The sequence below is a fragment of the Arctopsyche grandis genome, chromosome 4 (assembly GCF_051622035.1).
Source record: "Arctopsyche grandis isolate Sample6627 chromosome 4, ASM5162203v2, whole genome shotgun sequence".
In the NCBI taxonomy this organism is placed as follows: Eukaryota; Metazoa; Arthropoda; class Insecta; order Trichoptera; family Hydropsychidae; genus Arctopsyche; species Arctopsyche grandis.
In genome coordinates, this window is record NC_135358.1 from 16707378 (window position 1) to 16732344 (window position 24967).

The 24967-nt window shown below is 33.5% G+C and overlaps 5 protein-coding genes across 7 annotated transcripts; 2 read left to right on the forward strand and 3 right to left on the reverse strand.

Moving 5' to 3' along the window:
- The first annotated feature begins 355 nt into the window (after nucleotides 1-355).
- On the forward strand, nucleotides 356-2848 carry LOC143911292 (thymidylate kinase). Of its 2 annotated transcripts, none has more exons than XM_077430132.1 (7): nucleotides 356-711; nucleotides 1598-1682; nucleotides 1764-1864; nucleotides 2000-2150; nucleotides 2224-2341; nucleotides 2416-2502; nucleotides 2573-2848. In XM_077430132.1, the coding sequence occupies exons 1-7, from the start codon at nucleotides 700-702 to the stop codon at nucleotides 2667-2669; spliced, it is 651 nt and encodes a 216-aa protein (XP_077286258.1). In that variant the 5' UTR covers nucleotides 356-699; the 3' UTR covers nucleotides 2670-2848. The 2 variants fall into 2 exon arrangements, with proteins under 2 accessions (XP_077286258.1, XP_077286259.1); XM_077430133.1 differs by having other exon boundaries at nucleotides 455-711; nucleotides 2230-2341; nucleotides 2573-2797.
- On the reverse strand, nucleotides 2706-5613 carry peng (Pumilio and CPL domain-containing protein penguin). The gene is made up of 8 exons (XM_077428640.1): nucleotides 5123-5613; nucleotides 4544-4955; nucleotides 4342-4469; nucleotides 4103-4268; nucleotides 3844-4020; nucleotides 3521-3752; nucleotides 3103-3320; nucleotides 2706-3020 (listed from the first exon to the last, which is right to left on the reverse strand). The coding sequence occupies exons 1-8, from the start codon at nucleotides 5611-5613 to the stop codon at nucleotides 2847-2849; spliced, it is 1998 nt and encodes a 665-aa protein (XP_077284766.1). The 3' UTR covers nucleotides 2706-2846.
- Nucleotides 5614-6830: 1217 nt separating this feature from the next.
- Trm1 (tRNA methyltransferase 1) lies at nucleotides 6831-10135 on the forward strand. Of its 2 annotated transcripts, none has more exons than XM_077428755.1 (9): nucleotides 6831-7179; nucleotides 8134-8321; nucleotides 8396-8624; nucleotides 8701-8849; nucleotides 8920-9088; nucleotides 9169-9389; nucleotides 9496-9633; nucleotides 9712-9879; nucleotides 9949-10135. In XM_077428755.1, the coding sequence occupies exons 1-9, from the start codon at nucleotides 6847-6849 to the stop codon at nucleotides 10097-10099; spliced, it is 1746 nt and encodes a 581-aa protein (XP_077284881.1). In that variant the 5' UTR covers nucleotides 6831-6846; the 3' UTR covers nucleotides 10100-10135. The 2 variants fall into 2 exon arrangements, with proteins under 2 accessions (XP_077284881.1, XP_077284880.1); XM_077428754.1 differs by having other exon boundaries at nucleotides 6834-7185.
- Nucleotides 10136-10377: 242 nt separating this feature from the next.
- On the reverse strand, nucleotides 10378-13675 carry LOC143910552 (uncharacterized). The gene is made up of 2 exons (XM_077429068.1): nucleotides 13575-13675; nucleotides 10378-12976 (listed from the first exon to the last, which is right to left on the reverse strand). The coding sequence occupies exons 1-2, from the start codon at nucleotides 13589-13591 to the stop codon at nucleotides 10564-10566; spliced, it is 2430 nt and encodes an 809-aa protein (XP_077285194.1). The 5' UTR covers nucleotides 13592-13675; the 3' UTR covers nucleotides 10378-10563.
- Nucleotides 13676-13928: 253 nt separating this feature from the next.
- LOC143910363 (zonadhesin-like) lies at nucleotides 13929-21589 on the reverse strand. Its single transcript, XM_077428795.1, has 25 exons — nucleotides 21498-21589; nucleotides 21025-21216; nucleotides 20740-20934; nucleotides 20234-20446; nucleotides 19984-20163; nucleotides 19721-19909; nucleotides 19468-19641; nucleotides 19222-19389; nucleotides 18953-19147; nucleotides 18702-18878; nucleotides 18288-18446; nucleotides 18019-18213; nucleotides 17772-17939; nucleotides 17537-17701; nucleotides 17269-17463; nucleotides 16982-17158; nucleotides 16730-16897; nucleotides 16458-16652; nucleotides 16208-16381; nucleotides 15955-16122; nucleotides 15546-15710; nucleotides 15304-15471; nucleotides 14503-14667; nucleotides 14237-14404; nucleotides 13929-14165 (listed from the first exon to the last, which is right to left on the reverse strand). The coding sequence occupies exons 1-25, from the start codon at nucleotides 21562-21564 to the stop codon at nucleotides 14002-14004; spliced, it is 4344 nt and encodes a 1447-aa protein (XP_077284921.1). The 5' UTR covers nucleotides 21565-21589; the 3' UTR covers nucleotides 13929-14001.
- Between the last annotated feature and the right edge of the window lie 3378 nt (nucleotides 21590-24967).

A 24967-nucleotide genomic window follows, 5' to 3' on the forward strand; every position in this document is an offset into this window, starting at 1 on the left:
TCGAACGAAAAATTATGTATAATCGCGCTGTTGTTGGAAGAAGAAGCTCAAGAAGGCAATAAAAAAGCACGGAGGTGTTTTGATGTGCATCCCATGTTAAAAAATAGAAAAACCGAAGGAGAGTTTTTGACACTGTATAAGGAGCTTCTGGATGATGGTAATTCGCGTGTATATTTCCACGATGGCCAAAAAAAACGGATACGATACGTTGACGGATGTTGCTGTAAGGTATGAACAGAAAATGTCGGGTACTGCTGTAAGCCTGCCGTGGCGCAAACGTGACGGTTGGTATGAATATACCCACACAAAATGTACCAAAGAATACTTTTCGTACGGCCGGATACGTGCTGAAGTCAGTACGTGCTGACTAAGTATGAACAGACCTTAATGCTAAACCAATTTAAATTTAATTATATAAGAAATAGGAAAAATTGTAAAAAAAATTAAATAGGACAGTGTTTGTGGTGTTATGGCACAAAAGCATGTGTTTATGACAGTGCGGTAGATTTTACCGTCTCTCTTTTGTGCGCATTGCAGATTTGGTAGGAAAGAGAGGGAAAGAGAGCTATTTCCCGCCAAATTGCTGCAAGTCAGCACGTCTTTGGTTGCCTCTGTCAAATAATAGTCAATTGCGTCTTGTCTTGAAGATAATCTGAGCCGTATTCGTGAATATATTATCTAGTACTGAGTATCTGGCGTATGAAATCAAGTGTAAGATTTTTTTATTTTTAATTATAAACCTTTATCTCAATAAATTCATGCACATAACGAACAATCGTTTCGATGGAATCGTCTCGATTGCTTTTGCAAAAATATCCAACAAATGTTGAAAGTTTTTGAATACGCTTTGATACAATTTAATTTGTATTAATCTCAACCGCATATCTGACCTTTGTTTTAATTCAAAACCTGATGTTATTTTTTTTATTTATTTATATATGTTCATTATTATTTGACAGTCAAAATTGAAAACGACTGCTAAGAATTTTAGTAGTAAGAAAATAATCTTTGGAGCGACTATGTGGTCATGCATCCCTTTTTAACAGTTATTTATTATGTGTATATAATCTAACATTTTGTTGTTTTATTAAATTGCTGTTTTGAAAAAAATCGCTCAATATTATAATCCATCACGATTTATTAAAATAAATAAATAAATACTGATTTGGTGAAAATTCTTGAAATTTCTCACTGCTAGTGTTATAACAAATAATGTTAATTGTTTTCTTCAATAAAATTACTAGCTTTAACAAAAACTTTAGTTCATTCACCTAAACAAAATTATTGGTTGTTGAAAAAAATTCTAGGATTTCTCATTTCAGTGCCTAAATTGTGAAGTAATTGATACTCTACCCACTTAATAATTGACACTTTTGGTTTTTGAGAACGTTTTTTTAACTCATTCTCAGCAACTTTGGAATTATCAGTTCTATGAGCCAAAATTATTTTATTTACCAGCTCTATAGAGCTTATAGTGCTGGTGAACCTATCGGAAAACATCACTGGATGTAACCTACATAAAAAATGTTTTGTAATTAAATTCAATTAGGAAGAAATGTAATACCTACTTTTATGTTTTTTTAAATCTATTTCTCAGTTATTGCAAGCAATGGGTAGAGGTGCTCTCATAGTTATAGAAGGTGGTGATAGATGTGGCAAAACTACATTTGCAAGAAATTTGGGTTTGTTTTCAAAGCAATACTCTCACTGAATATGTGATCATTTATTTCATCATTTGAATTAACATGCATTTAAATTTTTAGTTTCCTTATTAGAATCTCATAAAATTCGTGCGAAGTATATGAACTATCCCAATAGGAACACCGAAATTGGAAAATTGATAAATGCTTATCTCCAGTCAAAGGTATTTATATTTTATTATTAAATTTTTTATGACCACTCTATGACAAAAAAGGTGTGTGTGTGGAAGTAGGATGGAAATCTTTTGACACAACTTTAAAAGGGGCCATTCATATTTTTATTAATTAATTTATTCCAGGACAGCGATTTCAGTGATGAGACTATTCATTTGTTATTTTCCGCAAACCGGTGGGAAAAAGTGTCTGAGATGAAGAAAATTCTTCTATCGGGAACAACTTTAGTTATCGATAGATATGCTTTTTCAGGGGCTTCATTTTCAACAGCAAAAGGTGCTATAATCTTACATACATATGTATTTGCGTAACATTAATGCATTTTATAAAATTGCAATATCATTTACAGGACTAGATTTAGATTGGTGTAAATCCCCCGATGTTGGTCTTCCTAAACCTGATTTGGTTTATTACTTACAACTTGATACCAAAACCCAGGTTGCAAGAGAAGGTTTTGGAAAGGAAAGGTAACGAGTGCTTCATCATTTTATTGAGAATTTGAATTGGAAAATCGGGTAGTCAAATCAACTTTTTTTTTTAGATACGAGGTATCAGAATTCCAAGAGAAAGTGACCGAAGTGTATAAAAAATTGATAGACTCGTCATGGGAATTGTTGGACGCTTCAAGGTGAGTAAAAAATTGTGTATTATTAACATAAAAAAACAAATTACATTGAAAAATGTTTTTTTTTCTTCAGATCAACTGATGAGATTTTATCCGAAATATCATCATCTTTGATGTCACTCGTGGAAGATGTCCGCCAAAGAAATTTGGATAAATTATGGGTAAAATAATAAATTTCTTAATCTTACATCACTTCAACCAATTTGCTATTTTATAGTTTGTACAATTTTTATTTCATAATACATGCATTTATTGTTAATAAAACATAAGATCTGTCAAATATAATTTTATTACTTATAAAAATTGTTTACAATTTAATTTTATTACTTATAAAAATTGTTTACAATTTAATTTTTCATTTTTTTAAGTAATATTTTTGATCCAGCCGTCGATTGCTTTTTTAGCACTTTTTCACTTGAATCCAAAATTTCTTTGAGGGATTTTTGAACATCAGAAGAATTATTTTCAAATAGCGTGATTAGCAAAAAACAACCTCTGTTTGTAGAAATCCACAAACGAACCTGAAATAATAAAAAAAATCGGGTGATGCACAGATAAGCATTATACACAGAATTAATTTAATGTTAGCGAAACGGCGCTTACTGTATCTTCCTTCAAAAATTTGCAAGCTGCTTGACCAAATGTATATTCTCCTTTCTCAGTATTCACTTTATCATATTGTGCCAATTTTTTAAGACTAAGATGTATTCCTGCATGTTCGATACCATTAACTTCCTTATCATCTTCAGTCAATTTCCAAGTAGTTTTACATATGAACTCAGCGACGCTGTCTAACGTGTTTTGTAAAAATTCACCAGAAGCTGAAAACATAAATATTCAATTTATTTTTTCTCATAGAAAGATATTTAAACTTCTTGTTGAGTGTGAATGATTTAGACTAAGCTTTTTAATATTTAGATGGTTTATTTGGCTACGATCAAAGTAGATGGTAAGTCTCATTCACGCACTCAGTAAGTGACTGACAAGTCTTGCCCAACTTGTTGATAAAAATATTTATTACCTGACTTCAGAATGGCTGTCGTTGTGAGACTTAATTGGCTACTTCCTAGCCAAAATTCAGTGTTTTCTTGCAAGTTCTTACAAATTGCAGGTAATGCTTCTTTGAGCAATTCTGCAGACTTTTGTTCAGCAGGTTTTTTTGAGTTACCATGCGAAATTCCAGTATCCAACCATTCAACTAAAGATGGATGAAAATATGTTTTGTCCCTTGATGCTACCAACCACAGTAATACCTTTAAATAAATAAACATGTAAATCAATATTTAAGTACTCAATCAAAACTCATATTTTAAGTAGGTTATATATAAAAAAAAAAAAAAATACCTTTCTTCCCCATTCTTCTTTGGCAATATTGCTAATTTCATTAAGCAAGGCTGACAGAAGTACTTTATTGACTAAAACTGTATCGTCAACACTAGATAATATCGATAAAATCAATAAGTGACCATGTTCATGCGTGGCCAGTGAAAGAGCATGCTCTTTTACTACTTTAATGATAACCTGAAAGTTAAAATGAGTCATTTGTGTAATCTTTTCAAATACAAATAATGAAAAATATTTGTATACATATGTACACATGTACCTTCTTATCTTTGTTTGTTCCATGCCATACACACATAACTGCAGCTTTAACACCAGCTTTCGAATTACTAAGTGGGGCTACTAGTGGACTAAGTGTTGTAACAAGCTCTGATCTGTCTGTACTGTTACATTCTTTCAAATATTCAAACAATACTGCGTGCAATAATCTAATAAAAATTAAATACATGTAATAAGAGTTGATAGTTTTAATTGTGAATGTTTGAAAGGTAGGTTACTTACCCGCTGTCATGGACGTTTTTATTCAAAACTTTGAGAATATTTGCCTTTGTAGCACCGAGCATGGCATTTTTCATTTCCGGATTATCTTTAAATGTGTCTTTGAGATATTGAATGCTCTCATCTTTATTCTAAAAAATTATTTTTGTTAATTCATTAATAAATATTATAAACTGTAATGTATAATGTAATTCAAAGTACTAACATTTTTGTAAATGTCGCCATAAAATTCCTGTTGCAGACATTGCTTCTGTTTTTTCGAAGCTATTTCACTGTAAATATAATCTAAAATAGGGGCGCTCATTGTATGAGATGCTAATTTGACAATGTGACCATTCAAGGTATTGATTACGTTGTTTCGAGTCAAAGCAGATCCATATTTCAGTATTCTTTTAACACAATTACGAGCATACTTGGAAAGAATCATTTCTGGAATTAGTTTCATCAATGCTTTTGAGATTTCTTCGCGGATTTGAGGAGAGCTGAATTTCAATAGCCATTGAATAATTCGCGTGGTGTCGTGTGCCAATGCCAATTGTTTGTAGTGATTGTTCTGATTTAACATATTATGCAGGTCTTGTGTCAACTTCAGACGTTCTTCAGGAGTTCCCTTTTTCCTGGAAATATAATTACAAATAAAAATATAATATATAATACAAAATAAGGCTACGCATTCATAAGAAACAAGAATAGTAGATGGGATTTGCGACTCGGAATGGGCAACTACAGCTCGATAAAAGAGCCAGTAATTTTATTTTACAACGTAATACAATAATGAAATTACCTTCTCAACTGTTCACTCATGACTTTTGCTTTATTAACAACGTCTAAAGTGTCCTCTTCAAATCCAGCATGGCGACGTTTTGTTCGCAGTTGTTTTTTTTCTTTTTTGAACTGGGCCCAATCTGGAGGCTTCGTTACTTCTTTTGTATTTTTACCTTTGTCAGTTTTATTACCAAATGGCTTCTTCGGTTTGAAAGTTTTCTTTGCAACGCCATTTGACGGCTTGGCATTCTTCGCTGCATTAACCTTTTTGTCGCCGACTTTCGGGTGCTTGCCGTCGGAAACTTTGGTCGGTTTTTGCTTATTTGGTGTTATTTTTGGCTTGACCGGGCTGGTTTTAGGTTTCTTGGCGACTTTTACGGTGGACTCCGCCCCTGACTCGCTTTTGGTTCGCTTCATCCTGTTGACAGTTATAAGTTGCAACTGAGACACGTGCTTGCCGCATTGACAACTCCGGAGAAGTTTACTCGTAACGTGTAAAATAGCGACCATACGCGATTGTGGAATGAAAATGAATCGCAGTCAGGGTTGGCAGGCGTCCGGATTTTGGTGGGAATATCCCGATTCAGTTACTTAAATTTCGCGTCCCGATATGCAGTCTGTAATCCCCGAGTTTTAAATTGAACTAAAGAGACATTATTGATATAATTGCTGTTTTTGTATGCTTGAGTAAGTATGCAAGTACTGAGAAGTTCCCTTGGATGGATGGAAGAGATTCCTTTGGATGGATTTGAAGAGCAATACAAAAACTAAATTTATTTATAGACCCAGAGAAGAACGAATTATCGACTAACGAAAAACGGATAAAATCTTTAAGTAATGAAAATGCAACCAATGTATATAAAATAGCGGTTTGGTGATTAGTCACAAAAATCTCGATTATTAAACATCTGGCACCCGAAAGTTCTATCCATCGAGAGTTACCCATATGAATTGTCATACTAATAAGAACTCGAGTGCCAAATATTTCGTATTCGCGATTGGCGCCGTCCACACACACGATATCTACTACCGATATTTCCATATCCAGTTCCCATATTGCAACCTGTGGTTGCTATTTAGACGGCTCGGTGGAAAGATCGGTAGATAAAGACGGCTCGGTGGAAAGACCGAACTTTTTTACCGTTGCTAAATAACTTGGAGGCCGAGAATGGCAAAAGAAAAATAATTAATAACAGAAAACGTACACGAAGAAAATATTTTTAAAATGAAATTAAATTAGCAAGAAATGAAATTTTTTTATGGTTTTCGTTATATTTTGTAATAAAAAAAACATGTGTAAAGTTAGCACGTGGTTTGAAAAGATTTAATAAAAGTAATAATAAACAAACTGCTACTATCAAAAAGCTTGAGGGAAGATTTCTAAATTCGTCAAGACGTATTTGAAAATGACTAAAATGTGAAGTATCTAAAATGAAAGTAAAATCTTGTTTCAAATGAGATGTTTTGAAAGTGTGTCAAAAATGGGGTTCAGTGATTACTGGTCACAAATTACTCGTCACAAAGTCACTAAAATCTCTATAATGGAACATCTGGCAGCCGAAAAGTCCATCATACTAACGATAACTATCATAGTAACGAGAACTTGAGTGCCAAATATTGTGTATTCGCGATTTTCATGGCAAAAATTGTCTTTGTGACCACCCCAATGTGACGAATAGTCCAATTACCCAAAAATGGAAGCAATGACACGATGCCTGTATTTATGTGTATTTAGCGTGAATAATGTTGACATGCACGTTGACAGATTTTAGCACGAGGTTGGTCGCAAGTAGGCTGCAGTGTTTGTATCGAATGGGGGCCACCAGAGCCGGAGGGGTCGAAGCGGGGGGTCTGAGTGGGGCGGCCGTCGAGGGGAGCGGGGGCGGGGGCGGGGATGGAAACGGGGACGGGGAAAGGGAAAGGGATCGGGTGTCGTGGGGGCGCGAAGGACAGGCGCATTTCCAGCTGGAGGCCGATCGCGTATTCTACAATCCAGTCCAGGAATTCAACCGAGACCTCAGTATTGCCGTGCTGCGAACATATCTTGCAAATTTCAAACGGAATTCCACTGATATTGTAAATGTATATTATTTCATTTATTTACATACTTTCACTCACTCGAATAAATATTTACTTTTTACATTTTATTTCATGTTTATATATGCATATTATTACTATTCATTATCATTAGCAATGGAATACTAATTTGAGTTAAATCATATAATTTCCTTAATCTCGTTTTGTAGTTATTAGTTCAAATTTTACACATATGACAGACTTTTAAATTGCCCATTAATATATATGGGATAAGATATATCTGTTAATGAAAAGTTCTTATTCTTACAACATATGTTTTAAAATGCTGTTTCTTTTTTTACTCGTGGTCGCTTCAATTTCATTTATTGTAATGTATAATACTACAATAGTAGTTTTTGGCATTGAATGAAATACGGTTTTTTTTTTGTAGTCATTAACCGTTTGCCAGCGGCTGTCTTCCACAGAATTTCTGATCTTTGCACGGGATTTTGAGGCTCATATGCGCCTATTTCAACTGTTGTGAGGTTCAAAATTGGTTGAATATATTACTGAGTTGAATGCCATCTATTCAATTTGCTTAAAATTAATATATACCAGTCAAAAATCAGTTTTTTGTGGAACCATACGGAAACCTCGTTTATACAATTATGAAGAATGATTATTTGACAATTAAGCCAAAACTACGAGATATATTATGTATTTTATTGTTTAAAATAATACTTTATTTGTTTTGTAACATATCTGGTTACTTGAGTAAATATTAAAATCTGTATTTAAGGTCGAAAACTCGATTGCCAAATTCGCGAAAAAGGTGCCGCGTACAGGGCTTGTTCGCTATATTTATTGCCACGGGCAAAGGGTTAATGGTTCCTATTTAAAGAAGAAATTTAGACCATTTGTATTTTAAAATGTATATGTTATAATTTATTTTTTAATATGTGTATGTTTTTATGTTTACATTATATTTACTAAATACATATCAATATTTTGTAGTCAAAGGTGACCCTTCTTGAAGCCCTATCAGCTTCGGGCTTAAGGAGTATGAGATATGCTAAGGAAATTGAAGGCATCGATACAATTATTGCTAATGATATATCAGCAAAAGCTGTGGAAAGTATAGAAGCCAATATTGAATTGAACAAAGTTGGCCATATTGTAAAATCCAGTCACGACGATGCAACGTAATTTACCAATTTGATGTTCAGTCAGGTTTTTATATTAGAAAATGTTATTTAAAAGGCAATTTTTCTTCCAGAATGATCATGTACAAAAACAAAGGGAAAAACAATCGTTTCACTGCGCTGGATCTTGATCCGTATGGATGTCCGTCGATATTTTTAGATGGGGCTGTACAGTGTGTGGACGATGGTGGATTGCTATTAGTTACAGCTACAGATATGGCAGTGCTCGCTGGTAATTGCCCAGAGACGTGTTATTCTAAATATGGTTCAATCAGTCTCAAGTCTAAAGCGTGTCACGAAAATGTTAGTATTTGTATTCTGTTTTGGTTAATTATATTTTTTATTTTGATTCTGATGGTAAATTTACTGTATATTCTAGGGCCTAAGAATACTTTTACAATGTATTGAATCGCATGCTAATAGATACGGGCGATATATCGAACCTTTACTCAGTGTTTCGGTGGACTTTTATATACGAGTTTTTGTAAGAGTTTTTTCTGGATCAAATGAATGTAAAAAAACTACCAGGTAAATGCTTAATTACTTATTTGTGAACATTTTCGATTTCAATTGGAATAATTTGGTTTGTTTGTTTTAGCAAATTATCTATGGTTTATCAATGTGTTGGATGTGATAGTTTTATTTTACAACCGTTAGGCATATTTAAACCTAATCCCACAGCTAAACTGCCTGATAATATGAAAGCTTGTTTACCACACACACCGACAGTTTCTCCTAATTGTGATCATTGTGGTCATAAGTATCATGTATGATTATAATATTATAAAAATCTTTATGTAGTATATTTAATTGTATACGCTTATGTATTGATGCTTTTGGATTTTAGATGGGTGGACCTATTTGGTCTGGTCCATTACACAATATGGCTTTTGTAGAAAAACTTCTTAAATTGATACAGTCAGAAGGAGATAAATTCTCAACAGCGAAAAGAATGGAAGGCATGTTGTTCATGATAAGTGAAGAATTAAACGATATTCCATTATATTATTCAATGGAAAAATTTTCTGCAGTACTTCATTTACAAAATATTCCAATGTTAATAATGAGGTCAGCACTTGATTCTTGGTTTTCATTGCTTGTATTGTATTAAAGTACAATTTATTTCATTAATTCTTATAATACAATAATAATATGTACGTATGTATATTTTTAGGTCAGCGATAATGAATGGTGGATATAGAGTGTCTTATTCACATGCTTATAAAATGTCTGTTAAAACAGATGCTCCGGCAGCATTTTTGTGGGACATATTTAGGAGTTGGGAGAAAATTCACCCGGTTAAAAAATCGAGGTTTTTTAAATATATACAATTTTTTTTTTTATGATCGTTTAGCATAAATTTTTTAATATGCTTTTTATTTTAATTTAGATTAGTCGAAGGTAGTCCAGCACAGGCTATTTTATCGAAAGAAATTGTTACTCAGGTTGATTTTACTGAACGTCATGATGCAAACCCTGATAGTAGAAAACATGGGTTTTTGAGATTTCAATACAACCCTTTGCCGTTTTGGGGACCTGGTACTAGATCTACTGCAAGGTCAGTAAATATTCTGCTGCATACCTGTATATTTTTGGAATCTTTATGTAATTTTTTTTGTTGTTTTAGAGTCGGGGAAGATAAAATGAATAGAAGTAGAAAAAATCAAAATAAAAATAGCATACATAAAAGTAAAGACTTTAATCTTAAAAGAGAGAGATCCCCTGAGACCCCTATAGATGATATAAAACATTTGAAAGTTGAATCTGATAATACGTGATTTTTATTTAAAATAAACATTTATAATTAAAATTTAAATGCTTTTTCTTAATTTTATCCCATTTTATCCTTTTATGTTTACCATATAAAATATTTAAGTTGAATATTGGATTAAAATAATAGTAGATTTGTATTAGTATTATAAATTTATTTATTTGTTTTACATACATTTGAATTAATTGTTTAATTAAAAATAATATAAAATTTTTAATTAAAATTTGAATGCCATATCTCTATACATATACATAAGAGTATAATTTATTCGTGTATGTTGTTTGAAATATAAAAGATAAAATAAATGATTGTACAAAGAGGTGTAAATATAGTACAATGTTTGTCAAAAATACTATTTCATATAAATATATTAATAAAAATATGTTTTTTTACTACATAAAATTAAATGTAACTTTCACTAGATTTGTTATAATTTTAATTAATTAATAATATTAATATCAATTCTTTTACTTAAATGAAATACACAACATATTTGGGACAGTATTCATCGTCTCTAAATTTTGAAAATATCTGGTTGACAGGTTCCCGTATTTCTACCACATTCTCATCAAAATCGGCTTCGGTGACGATGATCAATGCACTGGCCATCATTTTTTCGCCATCGTCATCACAGTCTTTCAACGCGTGTTTAGCCATAGATGCGAATGTTACACCTTTTCCAAATGGCTGATGGTCACTTTTTACATAGCAACGCCAATTCCAATTGTGTACCATTATCGATTTAGCATCGCGTCCTCTCTTCAGTCCACGGAAAACCACCATATCATGAACGTTTTCTTTTCCGTATGCTGCAATATATTCTAGCTTCCTAAGCGAATATCCGACATTCAAATAAGGGTTAATTATATTGGCTATACGTGTAATTGTATATATTTTTTCTGTAGTCATGTGGAACCTCTTGCATATTTTTGAATATTCTTCATTATCCTCTGAAAGCATATGGAAATAAATAATATTTTCGTCATTTGAGATCAGCGGGTTAATGTGAAGCATAGACGTTCTAATTGTGTTCATGATTTTTTTTTCAATTTCTTTGTATTGTTCCACAGGTTTTTGAGCTTCGTGCATCTGTTCTGTTATGAATCTTTGCATTTCAATGTCGTAGGCGTCGTTTTCGAATTGTTCAAAACTTGTTATATCCTCTTGAAAGAATTGAAATTCAGCATTGGTGTATGGAGATAATGCATTATTGTCTATTGACTGTAATGATTGAGTCATCGATGTATTTGTTATATCTGTATTAGCTGGCCACCATACATTTTGACTTAGTGTTTGTAGTGTTGAGCTCGTGCTTGAAACATTAGTATCTGGCCGTGTATTTTGAATTGGTGGTATTAAATCTATTTGTTCGTTTTTAGCTTTGTAGATATTGCTAATTGCGCTTTTATTCGATTTGGCACTATATTCTTTAATATTAGATGATTTATCACTCAATTCCATTGCTGGTACGAGTTGTATATCTCGTCTAAGTTGAATATCATGCTTCCATTGTTGTTTAAGAATGGTTTCTTCTGCAAGATAACTCATGTTATACGGTAGACATTGTCTTTCAAACCTATTTTTCCATTCTAGTTCATTTGCTTTACGCGAATTATATATTTTACTGTTATCTATTTCTTGTTTTGGTATAGGGATACTTAAATTATTTTCAAGAATTGGTGTTAAAGAAATTGCTGGCTTAAGTTGCATATTGCACCTAATTTGATAGTCATAATTCCATTTTTCTTTGATTGCATTATCATGTACAAGTTTCCTTTTTTCAATTATTGAGAAATGATTTTTGAATCTCAACTGCCATTTTAATAGATTATTGTCAAATGATTTACGTTTGTTACTATCAATATTGCTACGCTGTTCTATTTTAGATGATGTAGCTATCGGAGTTTCAATGTTCGAGTTAAATTTAATTTTTTTTAGTTCATTAGATTGAATTTCAAGCGTGAAAGCTCTTTCGCTCTCTTTGCGCTTTTCGTTAAATAACCATTTTTTTTCACATTTCTTCTGCCATTTAATGTTTTCAATTTTTTTATTTTGACGTGTATTTTCACGTTGTTGACGCATATTCAAGCAAAATTCTTGTTCGAAAATTTTGTCTTCAAGTTCCTGTAACTCATTAATCACTGAACTAATATCTTGTAATCGTGTATTATCGTCCTCCAAATTTTCATTAGATTCACTATTTTGAATACTTTCTATCCATTGTTTTACGCTACTATCAAATTCCTCAGGTTCATGTTCTCCGTTAAATGTCCAAAAAGTATTAAAAATATCATCCCATATTTCTGTAATCACCAATTTTGCTTCTGCCTGTTCCCTAAATTCTTCCAGTTTTTGTTGTGTTTCATCCAATGTAATAAAATGTTTTTCTGGCAACTCACTATCTTCCACACAATGGTGCATTTGAATCGATGATAGGGCATTGTATAGAGCTGCAGCTGAAATTGTAGCTTCTTGTGATTCTTGAAGTGAAGATTTTTCACATTGATCCCAAAAATTTTCATTGAAAATCGATGGATCATCTAAAACGAGCGAGTCATCTAGATGTTCATTACTTGTAGATATTAAGTCAAAACTGGATAGCTCTTCGCTTGTATGCTCTTCAAATGAGAGTTCTTCGAATGATAGTTCTTCTATGTGAAACGACTGATCTGCAGGAAATGAGCGTATCTGAGATGTTGAGGTGTCTGCATCGAGTCTTGCGATCAATGAACATTGTTTTTCTTCCAGTAATGTTGTCTCTTGTGTAGGTATCTGTTTGATCGATTCATTTCTGACCTCTTCGCTCTCAACATGTTGATTGTTTTCTGTCGATTCTTCAGAGCTTGTGTTGGCTTTTTTACCAGGAGACACGGGGTCGCCCATTCTATTTAAAAATAAACAATAAAATTACACCATATCTCGTCAATATTATTATGCGTAGAAGAAGTCGAAAATGTAGCATTTATGACTGCTATGAAAATTCAAAGTTCATTTTATATTTTTTTAGAATATCAGTGTAAATATACATATGTACATTAATTAATAATTTCAATATCGATTTGATTGTTCAAACAGGTGACAAATACATATGTATTGTTTGTTATTTTTAAATATCATCATATGTACATATCTGCGTATACTTATTTCCATTTAATTTGGTATAAATTAGTTTTTATAGGTAATATGAATTATTATATGGGTAGTGTATTTATCATGAAGTACTCAATTAAATAGTATTGTTGCAATAACAATGTTATAGTAAAAAATTAAACAATGTGAAAATTGTTTAGGTAAAAATTATACCAATGAATTTATTTCAATATTCACATGTGTGAATAATCCATTACCATTAATTGTAATAAAATATCAGAAAATATATACATATACATATGCAGAAGGGTACAAAACATACTTAATTATGTGGTATATTTATAAAACATTAAATTGTTATGAAATTGTAATATAATATGTGAGTTTTTAACCTTGTTTTATCGCTCATCTTCAACACCTCTCAATTACAGTAAATATTAAAAATAAATTTGTCCATTAGCGACATGAACGATTTAATATATATGAATTGTGGTGTTGCCAATTGAAATATTAATGTGTAAAGTGTACTCTGTATTTATTTTTCGAGATAGGTAAGTAAATATTTCCTCATGTTTCAGCTTTAAAGAAATTGTGTCGTTTCAAGCAAATAAGTATGATTGTAATAATTATATATTTAAATTACATGAATATCTATGATTTAAAATACGGTCATTAACATTAAGTTTTGTAAGAACTTTGTAGTGCATATTTTTGCATACATCGGTCACCGTTAAATAAAAACTGAATTTGGTTGGCATAAATGGATTGCATATATTTATTCAATTTTAATGTATGTACATTTGATTTTGAATGAAGTTTTTAAGGACAGGCTTCGCGCTTGACGCATTTGGAGCCATTTCTCAGGTAGCCAGATACACAGACACAGCCCTGAATGCATTTCAAGCTTGGTACTTCTGATCTTTGTTGGCAACTTGCTTGAATTTTGGGTACACAAGTACTTTGACGCTCATTCACCCCACAGCCTGAGTGATAAATATTTATTGAGTATAGTATATGTGGTGTTCACATAATAAGTAGTTAATATAATACTTACTGCAATCTTCAGGTTTTACACAGACACCATTCTTGCGTATGTAGCCGTTTATGCAGAAACATCCTCCAACGCAAGGTACATAACATGTGGAGATTCGTTTTTCGCACGTTGGTGGACAAGCAGAACCGCAAGATTTGTATTCTTCATTTGGCCCAACACATTTATTCGCTGCAATGGAAATTTTATAATAAAAAATGTGATATTGAAATTTTATAAGAAGAAATGTGATACTGTAAAATAAACATGTATTGTAGAAATTAACATACGACAAGTTGATGGAAGGATACATTTTTGATTATTCCTTACGTATCCTTTTTTACAGAAACATCCTCTCTGGCAAGCTATGCGACACACTTGTGTAGGATTCTCACATGTAGGATCACAGGTTCCACATGTAGTAAATTCTTCATTTGTATCATTGCAAGCTACAGCTGAAACAGTTATTTAAAAAAAAATGCATTCTGTTATAAGAGGTTTTAAATACAGTAAGTTGAAACTCGGTCTCCGTCACGGGCCCGAATGTGAAACGCCCGAAAACGCAAATATCTGAAGGCAAAGATCGAAAATCGAAAGATCTTAAGTCGAAAGATCAAAAAAAAGGGTGCATGGTAAACGGTACATGCTCACGTACATACTCACTTAATTTGCGCGAGCAGGATACAACAGGAACAAGAGGATCAGGCTTTTCCTCCCGTATTAATGTGCGCGCGCAGAATACGGGAAGAAAAGCCTGTTCCTCTTGTTCCTGTTGTATCCTGCTCGCGCAAATTAAGTGAGTATGTACCGTTTACCATGCACCCTTTTTTATCTTTCGAATTAAGATCTTTCGATTTTCGATCTTTGCCTTCCGATATTTGCGTTTTCGGGCGTTTCAGATTCGGGCCCGTGAGGTAGACCCGTTGAAACTATACTGTGAGTTTGAATGAGTTTTTCCAAAATCTAGACATACATAGCTTCATCTTTACGCTTTCTTGGATCCAAAAAGGGCAGATTCTCATTTCATAAAAATATAGTACATTATGAATAATTTATATTAAAACTATAAATAAGATAAAATTTAAACTTACGACAATCCTCAATTTTTATGCACGTTCCATTGTCCTTTATATAACCTGATTTACAGAAACATCCTGGGACGCATAAGGCAGGGCATATTCTGATTCTATTATCGCAAGTGGCTGGGCAGGCTGAACCACAACTGTTAAACTCTTCATTGAGTCCAGAGCAAACTCGAGCTGGAAGATTGAATGAAGTGAGAATAAATTGAAATAAATAAATGTATGGTATGATGGTCGTCCTGTAGTCTTACGGCAACTTCCTTGCGGGATGCACTGTCCATTTTGCCTAACAAATCCTGGTTTACAGAAACAGCCTCTGTGACAACCAGGTAGACATTGAGGTGTCAGATTATCGCAAGTAGGATCGCACGATCCACATGCTTTAAATTCTTCATTAGGAAGGGTGCAAACAATTGCTGGAAACAAATTCGAGCTCTCAATAAAGTATTCTAATATTATAAGATATTCCTCACGGGATCGAATGTAAATGCACGAAAAACCAAATATCGGAAGGCAAAGATCGAAAATCGAAAGATCTTAAGTCGAAAGATCAAAAAAAAAAAGGGTGCCCTTCTTTGCCTTTCGATATATGGTTTTTCGTGCATTTACATTCGATCCCGTGAGGTAGACCCCTGTGTCTACATATGTAATTTAACTTACGACATTCTTCTACTGGGATACATTGACCGAGATGTCTTATGAAACCGTCTTTGCAGAAACATCCTTCGGCACAATCTTTAGTACAAACAGGTGTCCTATCGTCGCAAGTTGGTTGACATTTTGTTCCGCATGTTTTGAAAACTTCGTTTGGATTCGAACAAGGAGGTGCTGAAAATTCAAAAAGTTTTATTAAATGTTACATATATTGTTTTATAAATGTTACATATGTATACACTGAAATAAATTAGCTTACGACAAGTAGCTTTTGGCACACACACTCCTGATTTTCTGACGTAGCCTGTTTTACAAAGACATCTATTTTTGATACAAGGTGTACTCAAGCAACTAGAATCTGGACTACCATTACAATTTGTGTCACATGGTGTGGAACAATTGAATACATCTTGAGTTTGTGAATTATTGCAACCTAGCAAAAGAATAAAGTGTGAGTGTAAAAAAAAGGTATAAATCCGATTACATATTTATTGTATTTGCTCGGTTACATTGGTTGGCAGGCACACAGGCTGCCCCGATTCGGACGAATCCAGGTCTACAGAAGCATCTAGGAATACATTCGAAGTCTGGTGGTGGTACCGTGCAACCTCTAACAACACCTTCTACTAAACTCAAACAATCTTCATCAAAGGAACAGAATGCTGGACATTCGACGACCTCTTCGTTGGTACTGCATGTGGGTGCTGTAAATTAATCCAGTATTGTTTGGAGAGTTTTCATTTTCGAAAAGCTTCAACTAGTTAGTTTGACTTTAACTTACGACACTTTCTGACTGGAATGCATTTGCCTAGATGCCTAACGTATCCTTCTTTACAGAAGCAACCACGTACACACTGTTCAGTACAAGTAGGATTTCTGTTCTCACAAGTTGGTGGACAGTTAGAGCCGCATGTGTTAAACACTTCATTCACATCGTTACACCTAGGCGCTAAAATTAATTACTTTTAGCGTTTAATGCTTCGATTTAAATGCTTGCCTATAAATACATATATACATTGAATTAAATACTTACGACAATTGCTCGATGGGATGCATAGGTTGTTGACATCTCGTACCAAACCATTTCTGCAATGGCATCCTCTCATGGCACAACGTCTGATTGTACAATTTGCAAGTGCTGGTCCTCCACATGTATCATCACAAGTAACGGGACATGGACGTGCTTCCTCAGTAGTTGGATTATTACAACCTATGAAACAAGAACATTATGCGTAATAATTTAAATACGCTGGATCATTTCTTTTAATTACATATGTATGCATATGTACATAGGTAATATGTGTGCCAATGTTGACTCACATTGATCAGGAGACACACAGTTGCTACCAATTCTTACAAATCCTGGTAAACATTCACATCTTCGTTGACATACTGGTCGAGGTGGTGGCTGAGCGCAATCTCTTATAAGGCCATCTATTACTCTTGCACAGTCTAAGTCAAAGGAGCAGTATGCGGGACAAGGATTATATACTTCATTAGTACCACATTTCAGCGCTGGAAGTAGAATTTAATTATGAATTATGAATTCAGCAGGATGGTTAAAATTTTGACGTTTCATAAGACTCACGGCATTCATTTACTGGTATGCATCTACCCTGATGTCTCACAAAACCACTCCTGCAGAAACATCCCTCTACGCATTGGTTTGAGCATATTGGATTGAGATCATCACACGATGGTTGACAACTCCTACCACATATTTTGTAAACTTCGTTTGCTCCAGTGCATGTTGCTGAATACATAATTTTTACCTTAGTATGTAGGTGATTTTTGTGTTACGTGACATAAAGGTATAAACTTACGACAGTTCTGACGAAGTATGCATATTCCAGCTGCATTCCTCACGTAGCCATTTCTGCAGCCGCACCTGTAGTTGGTACAGTTACAGTTTGTACTTAATACACCTTCGCAATCTTGATCGCAGGGTGCTGAACAGTTCACTGCTTGTTCCGTCGTTGGGCTTCTGCAACCTGAATAAATAGATAGCGTGAAAGTTTTAGTGATTATATAATTAATTCACTTGGATGAATTTAAAACTATTGTACATACATTGATCGATTGGGACACATACACCATTTGATCTGATGTAACCAGTTCTGCACTCGCACCTAGGTCTACAAGGAAGTACTACAGACGTTGGAACGCAATTTCTGTTAACAGGATTGAGTAGAGATTGACAGTCTTCTTCAAATGAGCATTGAGCTGGGCACATATTGACAACTTCGTTGGCACTACATACAGGCGCTTGAAAATTTTATGAAATATTAAAGTTCTATTTGTTCAGATTATGATATTGGAATTTGGAAGGTATGACTTACGACATTGTGAAACTAGAATACAGTTTCCATTGAATCTTACATAGCCTGGTCTACAGAAACAACCTTCTGTACAAGGTCCAATACAAGTTCCATTTGGATTGGTGCATGTGGCAGAGCAAGAGCAGAATCTGTATACTTCATTTGTTCCATTGCATCTCGCTGAAACGATTAATATATGTTGGATCTATGCAGGGCTTTTCTTCCCATGCAACGCGGTGGATCGGCGTTCCGGCACCTTTTTTCTCAGCATTTTTTATATTTCAAACGAATATTCTATATAATATAGTTTGAATATAATCTTTTCTAATTAAAAACTTGACAAGAAGTGAGTTCCGGCAAATTTTTTATCAAAAAAAGCCCTGAATTTATGTATGTAGTATGTATAAGACATTGATTTTTATTTGAATTACTTACGGCATTCATTCCGTGGAATGCATCGTTGATTACTATTTCTAACAAGACCGTTTCTGCATCGACATCCTTTCCTGCAATTGTCACTTGACACACAACCAGAAGCCGGTACACCCTCGCAAGTTTCATCACAAGGTACTGGACAGTCGACGGCTTCTTCTACTGCAGGCTCTCTACAACCTTTATTTAAAATCATATTGAATTAATTGTAAGTAATTTACAATGACTTTATATATTACAATTTTAAATCTTACATTGATCTGGAGATACACAATTATTTCCTATCCTGACGAATCCTTGAACACATTCACACCTTCGTGGACAGACGAAGTTCGTTGGCATTGGAACACAATCTATGATGAGTCTTCTGAACAAACTAGCGCAAGTATCGTCGAAAGAACAATAAGGTGCACAGGGATTGAATACCTCATTTGCATTGCATTTTAGTGCTGGAAAGGGTAAAATGAAGTTATTAGACTTCAATAAGAAATGTTCAGTGAAGTTTTAATCAGACGTTTCTTACGGCAATCTTTAATCGGAACACATTTTCTTTGAAGTCGCACATATCCTGGCTTACAGAAGCAGCCTTCTACGCATGGTCGGTTTGGACATACCGGATTTAGTTTATCGCAATTAGCTTCGCAAGCTGTGCCACAGAATCGGTACACTTCGTTAGCATCGGTGCATTTGGCTGAAAAAATGATATTTGATTGGTGTGATATCGTCTGTTTTTGAAATCGATCAATTTTGAACTAAATCTTTATCTCACGACATTGTTCTACTTGGATACATTGTCCAAGTATATTCCTCACGTGTCCACTTCTACATCGGCAACGCTTCTTTATACACGTAATACTACAATTTCCTGCTGGTTTTCCTTCACAAGTTTCATCACAATCAGTTGGACAATCGACAGCTTCCTCCGTATTAGGATTAGTGCAACCTTCAAGAGGGACGTTTACATAAACATGAAATTGTTATGTAAATTAATTAATATTTAGGGAAATTTTCATGTTATTTACACTGATTGGGTGATACACAGTTGCTGCCAATTCTGACGAGACCAGGAAGACATTCACATCTTGGAGTACAATTTGTCGATGGTTGAGTACAAGTTATAGGTACGTTTCCTACGACTGTTCTGCAGGTTCCTTCTGGTTGACATGGATTCGGACAGACATTTACGATTTCGGTTGCTGCACATTTTAGTGCTGAAATAATGTTCCGAATATGATAGCTGTTACGAATTACGTGCGATAGGCTGAGATTTTTAAGAGAGACTTACGACATGAACTTCTTGTGATGCAAGTACCATTAGAGCTTCTCACATATCCGGAACGGCAAACGCATCCTCTGGTTTTGCACATTTGAAGGCACGGAGTAGTATCATGAGTTTCCAAGTTGTCGCACGACAAAGGACAAGGATCTGGACAGTTCGTCACAACTTCGTTGACGTCATTACAACCTAGAAGTAATTTGAATATTAACTGCCGAGATTTTAAGGATTTAAATATGTAAATAAATGTAGAACTCACAGTCTTCAGATCTTACGCATACACCTCTACTATTTCGAAGGAAATTCGGGGCACAATCGCATCTTGGAACACATAGAGAGTTAACAGATTGATTCGCAGGACAAATGTCGGGAGAGTTGTTCAAGTACTGAGCGCAAGTAGTAATTGTTCCTGGAACGCATGATCTAGGACACAGATTTGGAATTTCGTTCGTTGTGCAGACAATCGGTGGTGCTGAAATTTATAATGAGGTAGATGCATCAATGCAATTCTAAATCGATAGTTTGATTTTATATGTATACGGCTTTTTGTTCAATACAGGATTAATAACAAATACAAATGTCCATTGAAGTATGAATGCTTGACTAATCAGAAAGTATGGAACTTCTAAACTATATGTTAAGAGTTTTAGTCATTTATGTTTGAGCAATGAAGGTTATATCTTTATGGCTTAAGCAAAATTCAATGAATGAAATCTGAATGAAATGAAAGGGAGTTGATAATGATAATGTGACAAAATTACTAACGGCAATCGGATGTTTTAACACAAACGTTGTTAGCATTGCGCACATATCCAGGGATACATTTGCATCCTTCTGGGAAAGGTGGAGAAGGTATGCACGCTGGAGGCAGAACTAATTTGTAAAAGGTTCTGCAAGTCTGGAGACATAAATTCTCTCCAGGTGTGAAAGTTTCATTGGATCCAGTACATTTTGGTATTGCTAATAATATATATGAAATAAATCATTTAATAAGAAGGAATTGATCATCCATATATCACTTTATCACTTATTGAAATATTTGAAACTTACGGCACTGAGCTTTCTTCACGCATATGTTATTGCTATTTCGTACATAACCTGCAGCACAATTGCAACCTGAAGGACATGGGCTTGGTGGGATGCAAGCGGGCTTTGGAGTTGCAGAATAGATTGTCAAGCATGTTTCAGGACACACATCTTTGCACGTCACGAATATTTCGTATGGACCGGGACATTTCGGTGCTAGAAAATGTAGTCATATATGTATGTATTATATATGAAGATATATGTAAATTTTGTGTGTATGTAATGACTAGAGGTCGGAATCTGAAGGGGCCGGAAACGTGCCGCCTATTGTTCAATTGTTGTAAATGCTTTGTAAAAAAGGTTCGGCAAACCTTTAACAATGCATTTACAATATTTGAACAATAAACAGCCCCTTCAGATTCCGGGCTCTAGTAATGACCACTATACACATAATTATTTAGGACATGTGTTTTTATGATCATAGATGCGATACTAACGTAAATTAGCTGTTGAATGAGATAATAAATCAAGCACAATTAATAATAGAGGGAATAATTTTATCATTTTCGAAAAAATTATAAAATTATTGAAAGTGGTCGTATCCTATGTATATGTAGCAACTGATTTCAACAATTTAAAAACCTTGCCTTATATACATACATTTGTAGGTTTTCATTATTCGCATATCGCGATTCGTGAAAATGCAGTCGGGACAAATTTATCGAAAAATTGGTCATAAAATTTTAACAAAACTGGCTGTGATAAAAATGTCACGATTATATTTATATATTCATTATACGAGCCGCTATATTTGAAAGTGGCAGAAGTCCAATTTTCAGTTCCAAAAACACTACATATAACTTAATTCACAAATTATTATCACTTTAATTCGATATGTCCAGAATTTCGGAAAAGCAGAATAAACGTATTACATATAAAATAAAAAACATTATTTATAAATATTGTTAAACGCAAATATTTTGCGGAATATTTCTCGGAATGAAGAAAAATGGACTTATACCACTATCAAATATAGCGGCTCACACATACATACACAACACATGTATGTATGTTGGCTCTGAGAGCCGTAGATGTGATAATTTACGCTTGGGGGCTAACATACTACCAGCGCCCCCTACCCATCTAGTTTTTATTCACAATTTTTTTTAATTATGTAAAATATCAAAATTAACTTTTTTATTTGATACGAACTAATAAACAAAAATTCAAAAGAATGAATTAAATTAAAACAAAAATACTGTCATTTTCATTTGTGCGAATAGCACCTCCTTGAAGTGCTTGTCCGCATTTAAAGTATATATTAATTGTAAAATTTCAGATAATATGTAATCAACATTTTAGAAATCATATAAAAATAAAGTCAAAACTCCCGATATTACCAAACATCCAATCAATCTTGCACCCGGGGTCGTCTGCCCCCCCCCCTACCCTTCCCACGCTACGACCTTATTTGTATTTTAACCGAAATGGTCAATTAATATCGCTTTGTAATTTTTATATATTGTCTTCGGTGCAATGTGATAAATAGACTGCGGATAGACACCGTGCTTTTTCCAGGAATCGGGGCGGTTTAGCTCTATTTACAAATCTAGAGAAATCTTTACAAAAAAAAAAACGTTCGGCGAACCTTTAACAATGCATTTACAACAATTGAACAATACGCGGCACCCTCTGGGTCCGGGCTTTAGTGATAAATTTGTGTTATAGTTTTTCAGTTTACTATTAAAATATGTACATATATATGTAGTTGTAATGGTTAAATTTTTTGATATTTATTTCAAATAGAAATCAAAATTGTTGTTACATACTTTAATTTTCGTAGGTTAAAACAGGTAGACGATAAATTAAACCAACGGTCTTATCAACATTTTAAAAAAATCTCCATCAGTGACTCATTACTTCTCCATTACGTCTCCAATACTTTTTTTTGTGAATAAAAATGTGATAAAAGTGAATAAAATCTATTTATTTTCAACGTTTATTTAAAATTATTTCAAATCAAAATTTTAACACTCGGGCTTCATTATTAAACTATGTAACTATATTGCAAAATGTAGTGGTAAGTGGGAGGAATTAGAATGTGATGCTTTAAAATTTCCGAAAAAAAATTCTGAAAAAGGAATTATCTGAAACTGGTCCAAATGTCAGCTACGTATTCAGTGTTGGAACTATAAAAATTTGGTCCGCGTGCAAAAGTTTCCGAAGGGCCCCATGTATATATATATATGTATATAATAATAATAAGTTTTTATTCCAGACGATGAGGAGAATAGTGCAATCCCCAACGCCCATAATACGTATACATATATGTATTTACATATGTATATATGTATATATATATATATATATATATATATATATATATATATATATATATATATTTTTTTTTTTTTATGGAATAAATTAATTTACAAATTTTAAATGTCCTTCTTCGTCTTCAAATTTGCGAATTCTGCAATCGCATCTTTTCATGAAATTTTCTAAGCTTCCTTCATATTCAATAGTATTGTAATTACCGGAATGGTATGTCTCGACATAGAAAAGGCCTTCGACACGGTTTGGCACGATGGACTCATTCATAAGCTCCTTATTAACAAAATACCAAACTACCTAATTCTCATCATCAAATCGTACTTAACTCGTAGAAAGCTAGTGGTTAGCGTAAATAATGAATTATCGTCTCCAAAAATAATCGCAGCTGGCGTTCCGCAGGGGAGCTTGCTTGGCCCACTCTTGTTCTCCATATATATAAATGACATACCTATTCCAAAAAACTGTTACATAGCCCTATATGCAGATGATACAGCTTGCTTCACAAGTAGCAAAAAACCAGACACTATTCTTAAAAATCTTGAATTTGCAATTAAAACAATGACTGAACACTTCACTAAGTGGAAAATTCAAATTAATCAAACCAAAACAGACGCCATATTCTTTAGTGTTAGAAAACATAAGCCAAGTTCAGATCTGAAAATCCCCTCTGGAGAAAGTCTGAAATGGCAGTCAGTAATAAAATATTTAGGAGTAACGTTTGATAAAAGAATGAGATGGGCACCTCACATTGAGGCAGCGAAATGCAAGGCGATGCGGGGTATATCCTCAATATATCCAATATTTAATCGCCATAGTTCTTTATCAACTCAAAATAAAATAAAATTATATCGCGCGCTCATATTACCATTATTAACCTATGCTTCACCTGTATGGAATAACGCCTCGAATACTAATCTTTCCAAGCTCCAAGTTATAAAAAATAAATCCCTAAAAATAATTTATAATACACCCATATATACTAAATTGAAAAAACTGCATGCCATATATAATATTCCGTTTGTTACAGACATTACTAACAAACTAACCAGTAGATTCTATGAAATAATCACTAATAACCATACTAACACACTTGTGAAGAGTCTCGGTGATTACAACAAAATGTCTATACCCATCAGGTATAAACACAGATTACCCAAACACAATCTGCTTTAGGTCATCGACTTTAGACAGTCTTTAATTAATATTATGTATTAGATGTATTATGAACATTTATAAGGATTGTAAATAGGTTTTGAGCTCTTTTTCCTATTATGCTTTAGATTAACATTAGAATAATATAATACAGTGATTACTAACCAAATTAAATTAAAATTGTAAAATAGAAAATGATCAGTAGATCAGTAGCTATTAAAATAGATATAAGATGTATTGTGAACATAATTTCATAATAATAAAAAGCATTTAAAAATCAAAATAGTATTGTAAGTTCATTTAACCTGGATTGGTCTTTGTGTTTCAAATTTTAGGATATAAGCAAAATATTGATAGTTACTATATAATAAGGGCTTAAGAACAGTGAAGTTTTATGAGAGTTTTTTATACATAATTTTGACTGTTCTCAGTTAGTTAAAATTGATTTTATTAAGTTTATTAATAGCTCTATTTTTACTTT

Excerpts from the sequence above, each read along its gene's own strand:
- LOC143911292 (XM_077430132.1), top strand. Across the intron at positions 2,151-2,223 it reads TTCATTTTCAACAGCAAAAG|GACTAGATTTAGATTGGTGT; the intron begins GTGCTATAATCT and ends TATCATTTACAG. Across the intron at positions 2,342-2,415 it reads GAAGGTTTTGGAAAGGAAAG|ATACGAGGTATCAGAATTCC; the intron begins GTAACGAGTGCT and ends TTTTTTTTTTAG.
- peng (XM_077428640.1), bottom strand. The coding sequence starts at position 5,613 with ATGGTCGCTATTTTACACGTTACGAGTAAACTTCTCCGGAGTTGTCAA. Across the intron at positions 3,753-3,843 it reads AAGAAGAATGGGGAAGAAAG|GTATTACTGTGGTTGGTAGC; the intron begins GTATTTTTTTTT and ends ATTTATTTAAAG. Across the intron at positions 3,021-3,102 it reads AATTTTTGAAGGAAGATACA|GTTCGTTTGTGGATTTCTAC; the intron begins GTAAGCGCCGTT and ends TTATTATTTCAG.
- Trm1 (XM_077428754.1), top strand. The coding sequence starts at position 6,847 with ATGTTGACATGCACGTTGACAGATTTTAGCACGAGGTTGGTCGCAAGT. Across the intron at positions 8,850-8,919 it reads GAATGTAAAAAAACTACCAG|CAAATTATCTATGGTTTATC; the intron begins GTAAATGCTTAA and ends TGTTTGTTTTAG. Across the intron at positions 9,390-9,495 it reads ATTCCAATGTTAATAATGAG|GTCAGCGATAATGAATGGTG; the intron begins GTCAGCACTTGA and ends GTATATTTTTAG.
- LOC143910363 (XM_077428795.1), bottom strand. The coding sequence starts at position 21,564 with ATGATAAAATTATTCCCTCTATTATTAATTGTGCTTGATTTATTATCT. Across the intron at positions 17,464-17,536 it reads CATACCAGTAAATGAATGCC|CGCTGAAATGTGGTACTAAT; the intron begins GTGAGTCTTATG and ends TTCTACTTCCAG. Across the intron at positions 16,382-16,457 it reads CTGTGTGCCTGCCAACCAAT|GTTGCAATAATTCACAAACT; the intron begins GTAACCGAGCAA and ends TTCTTTTGCTAG.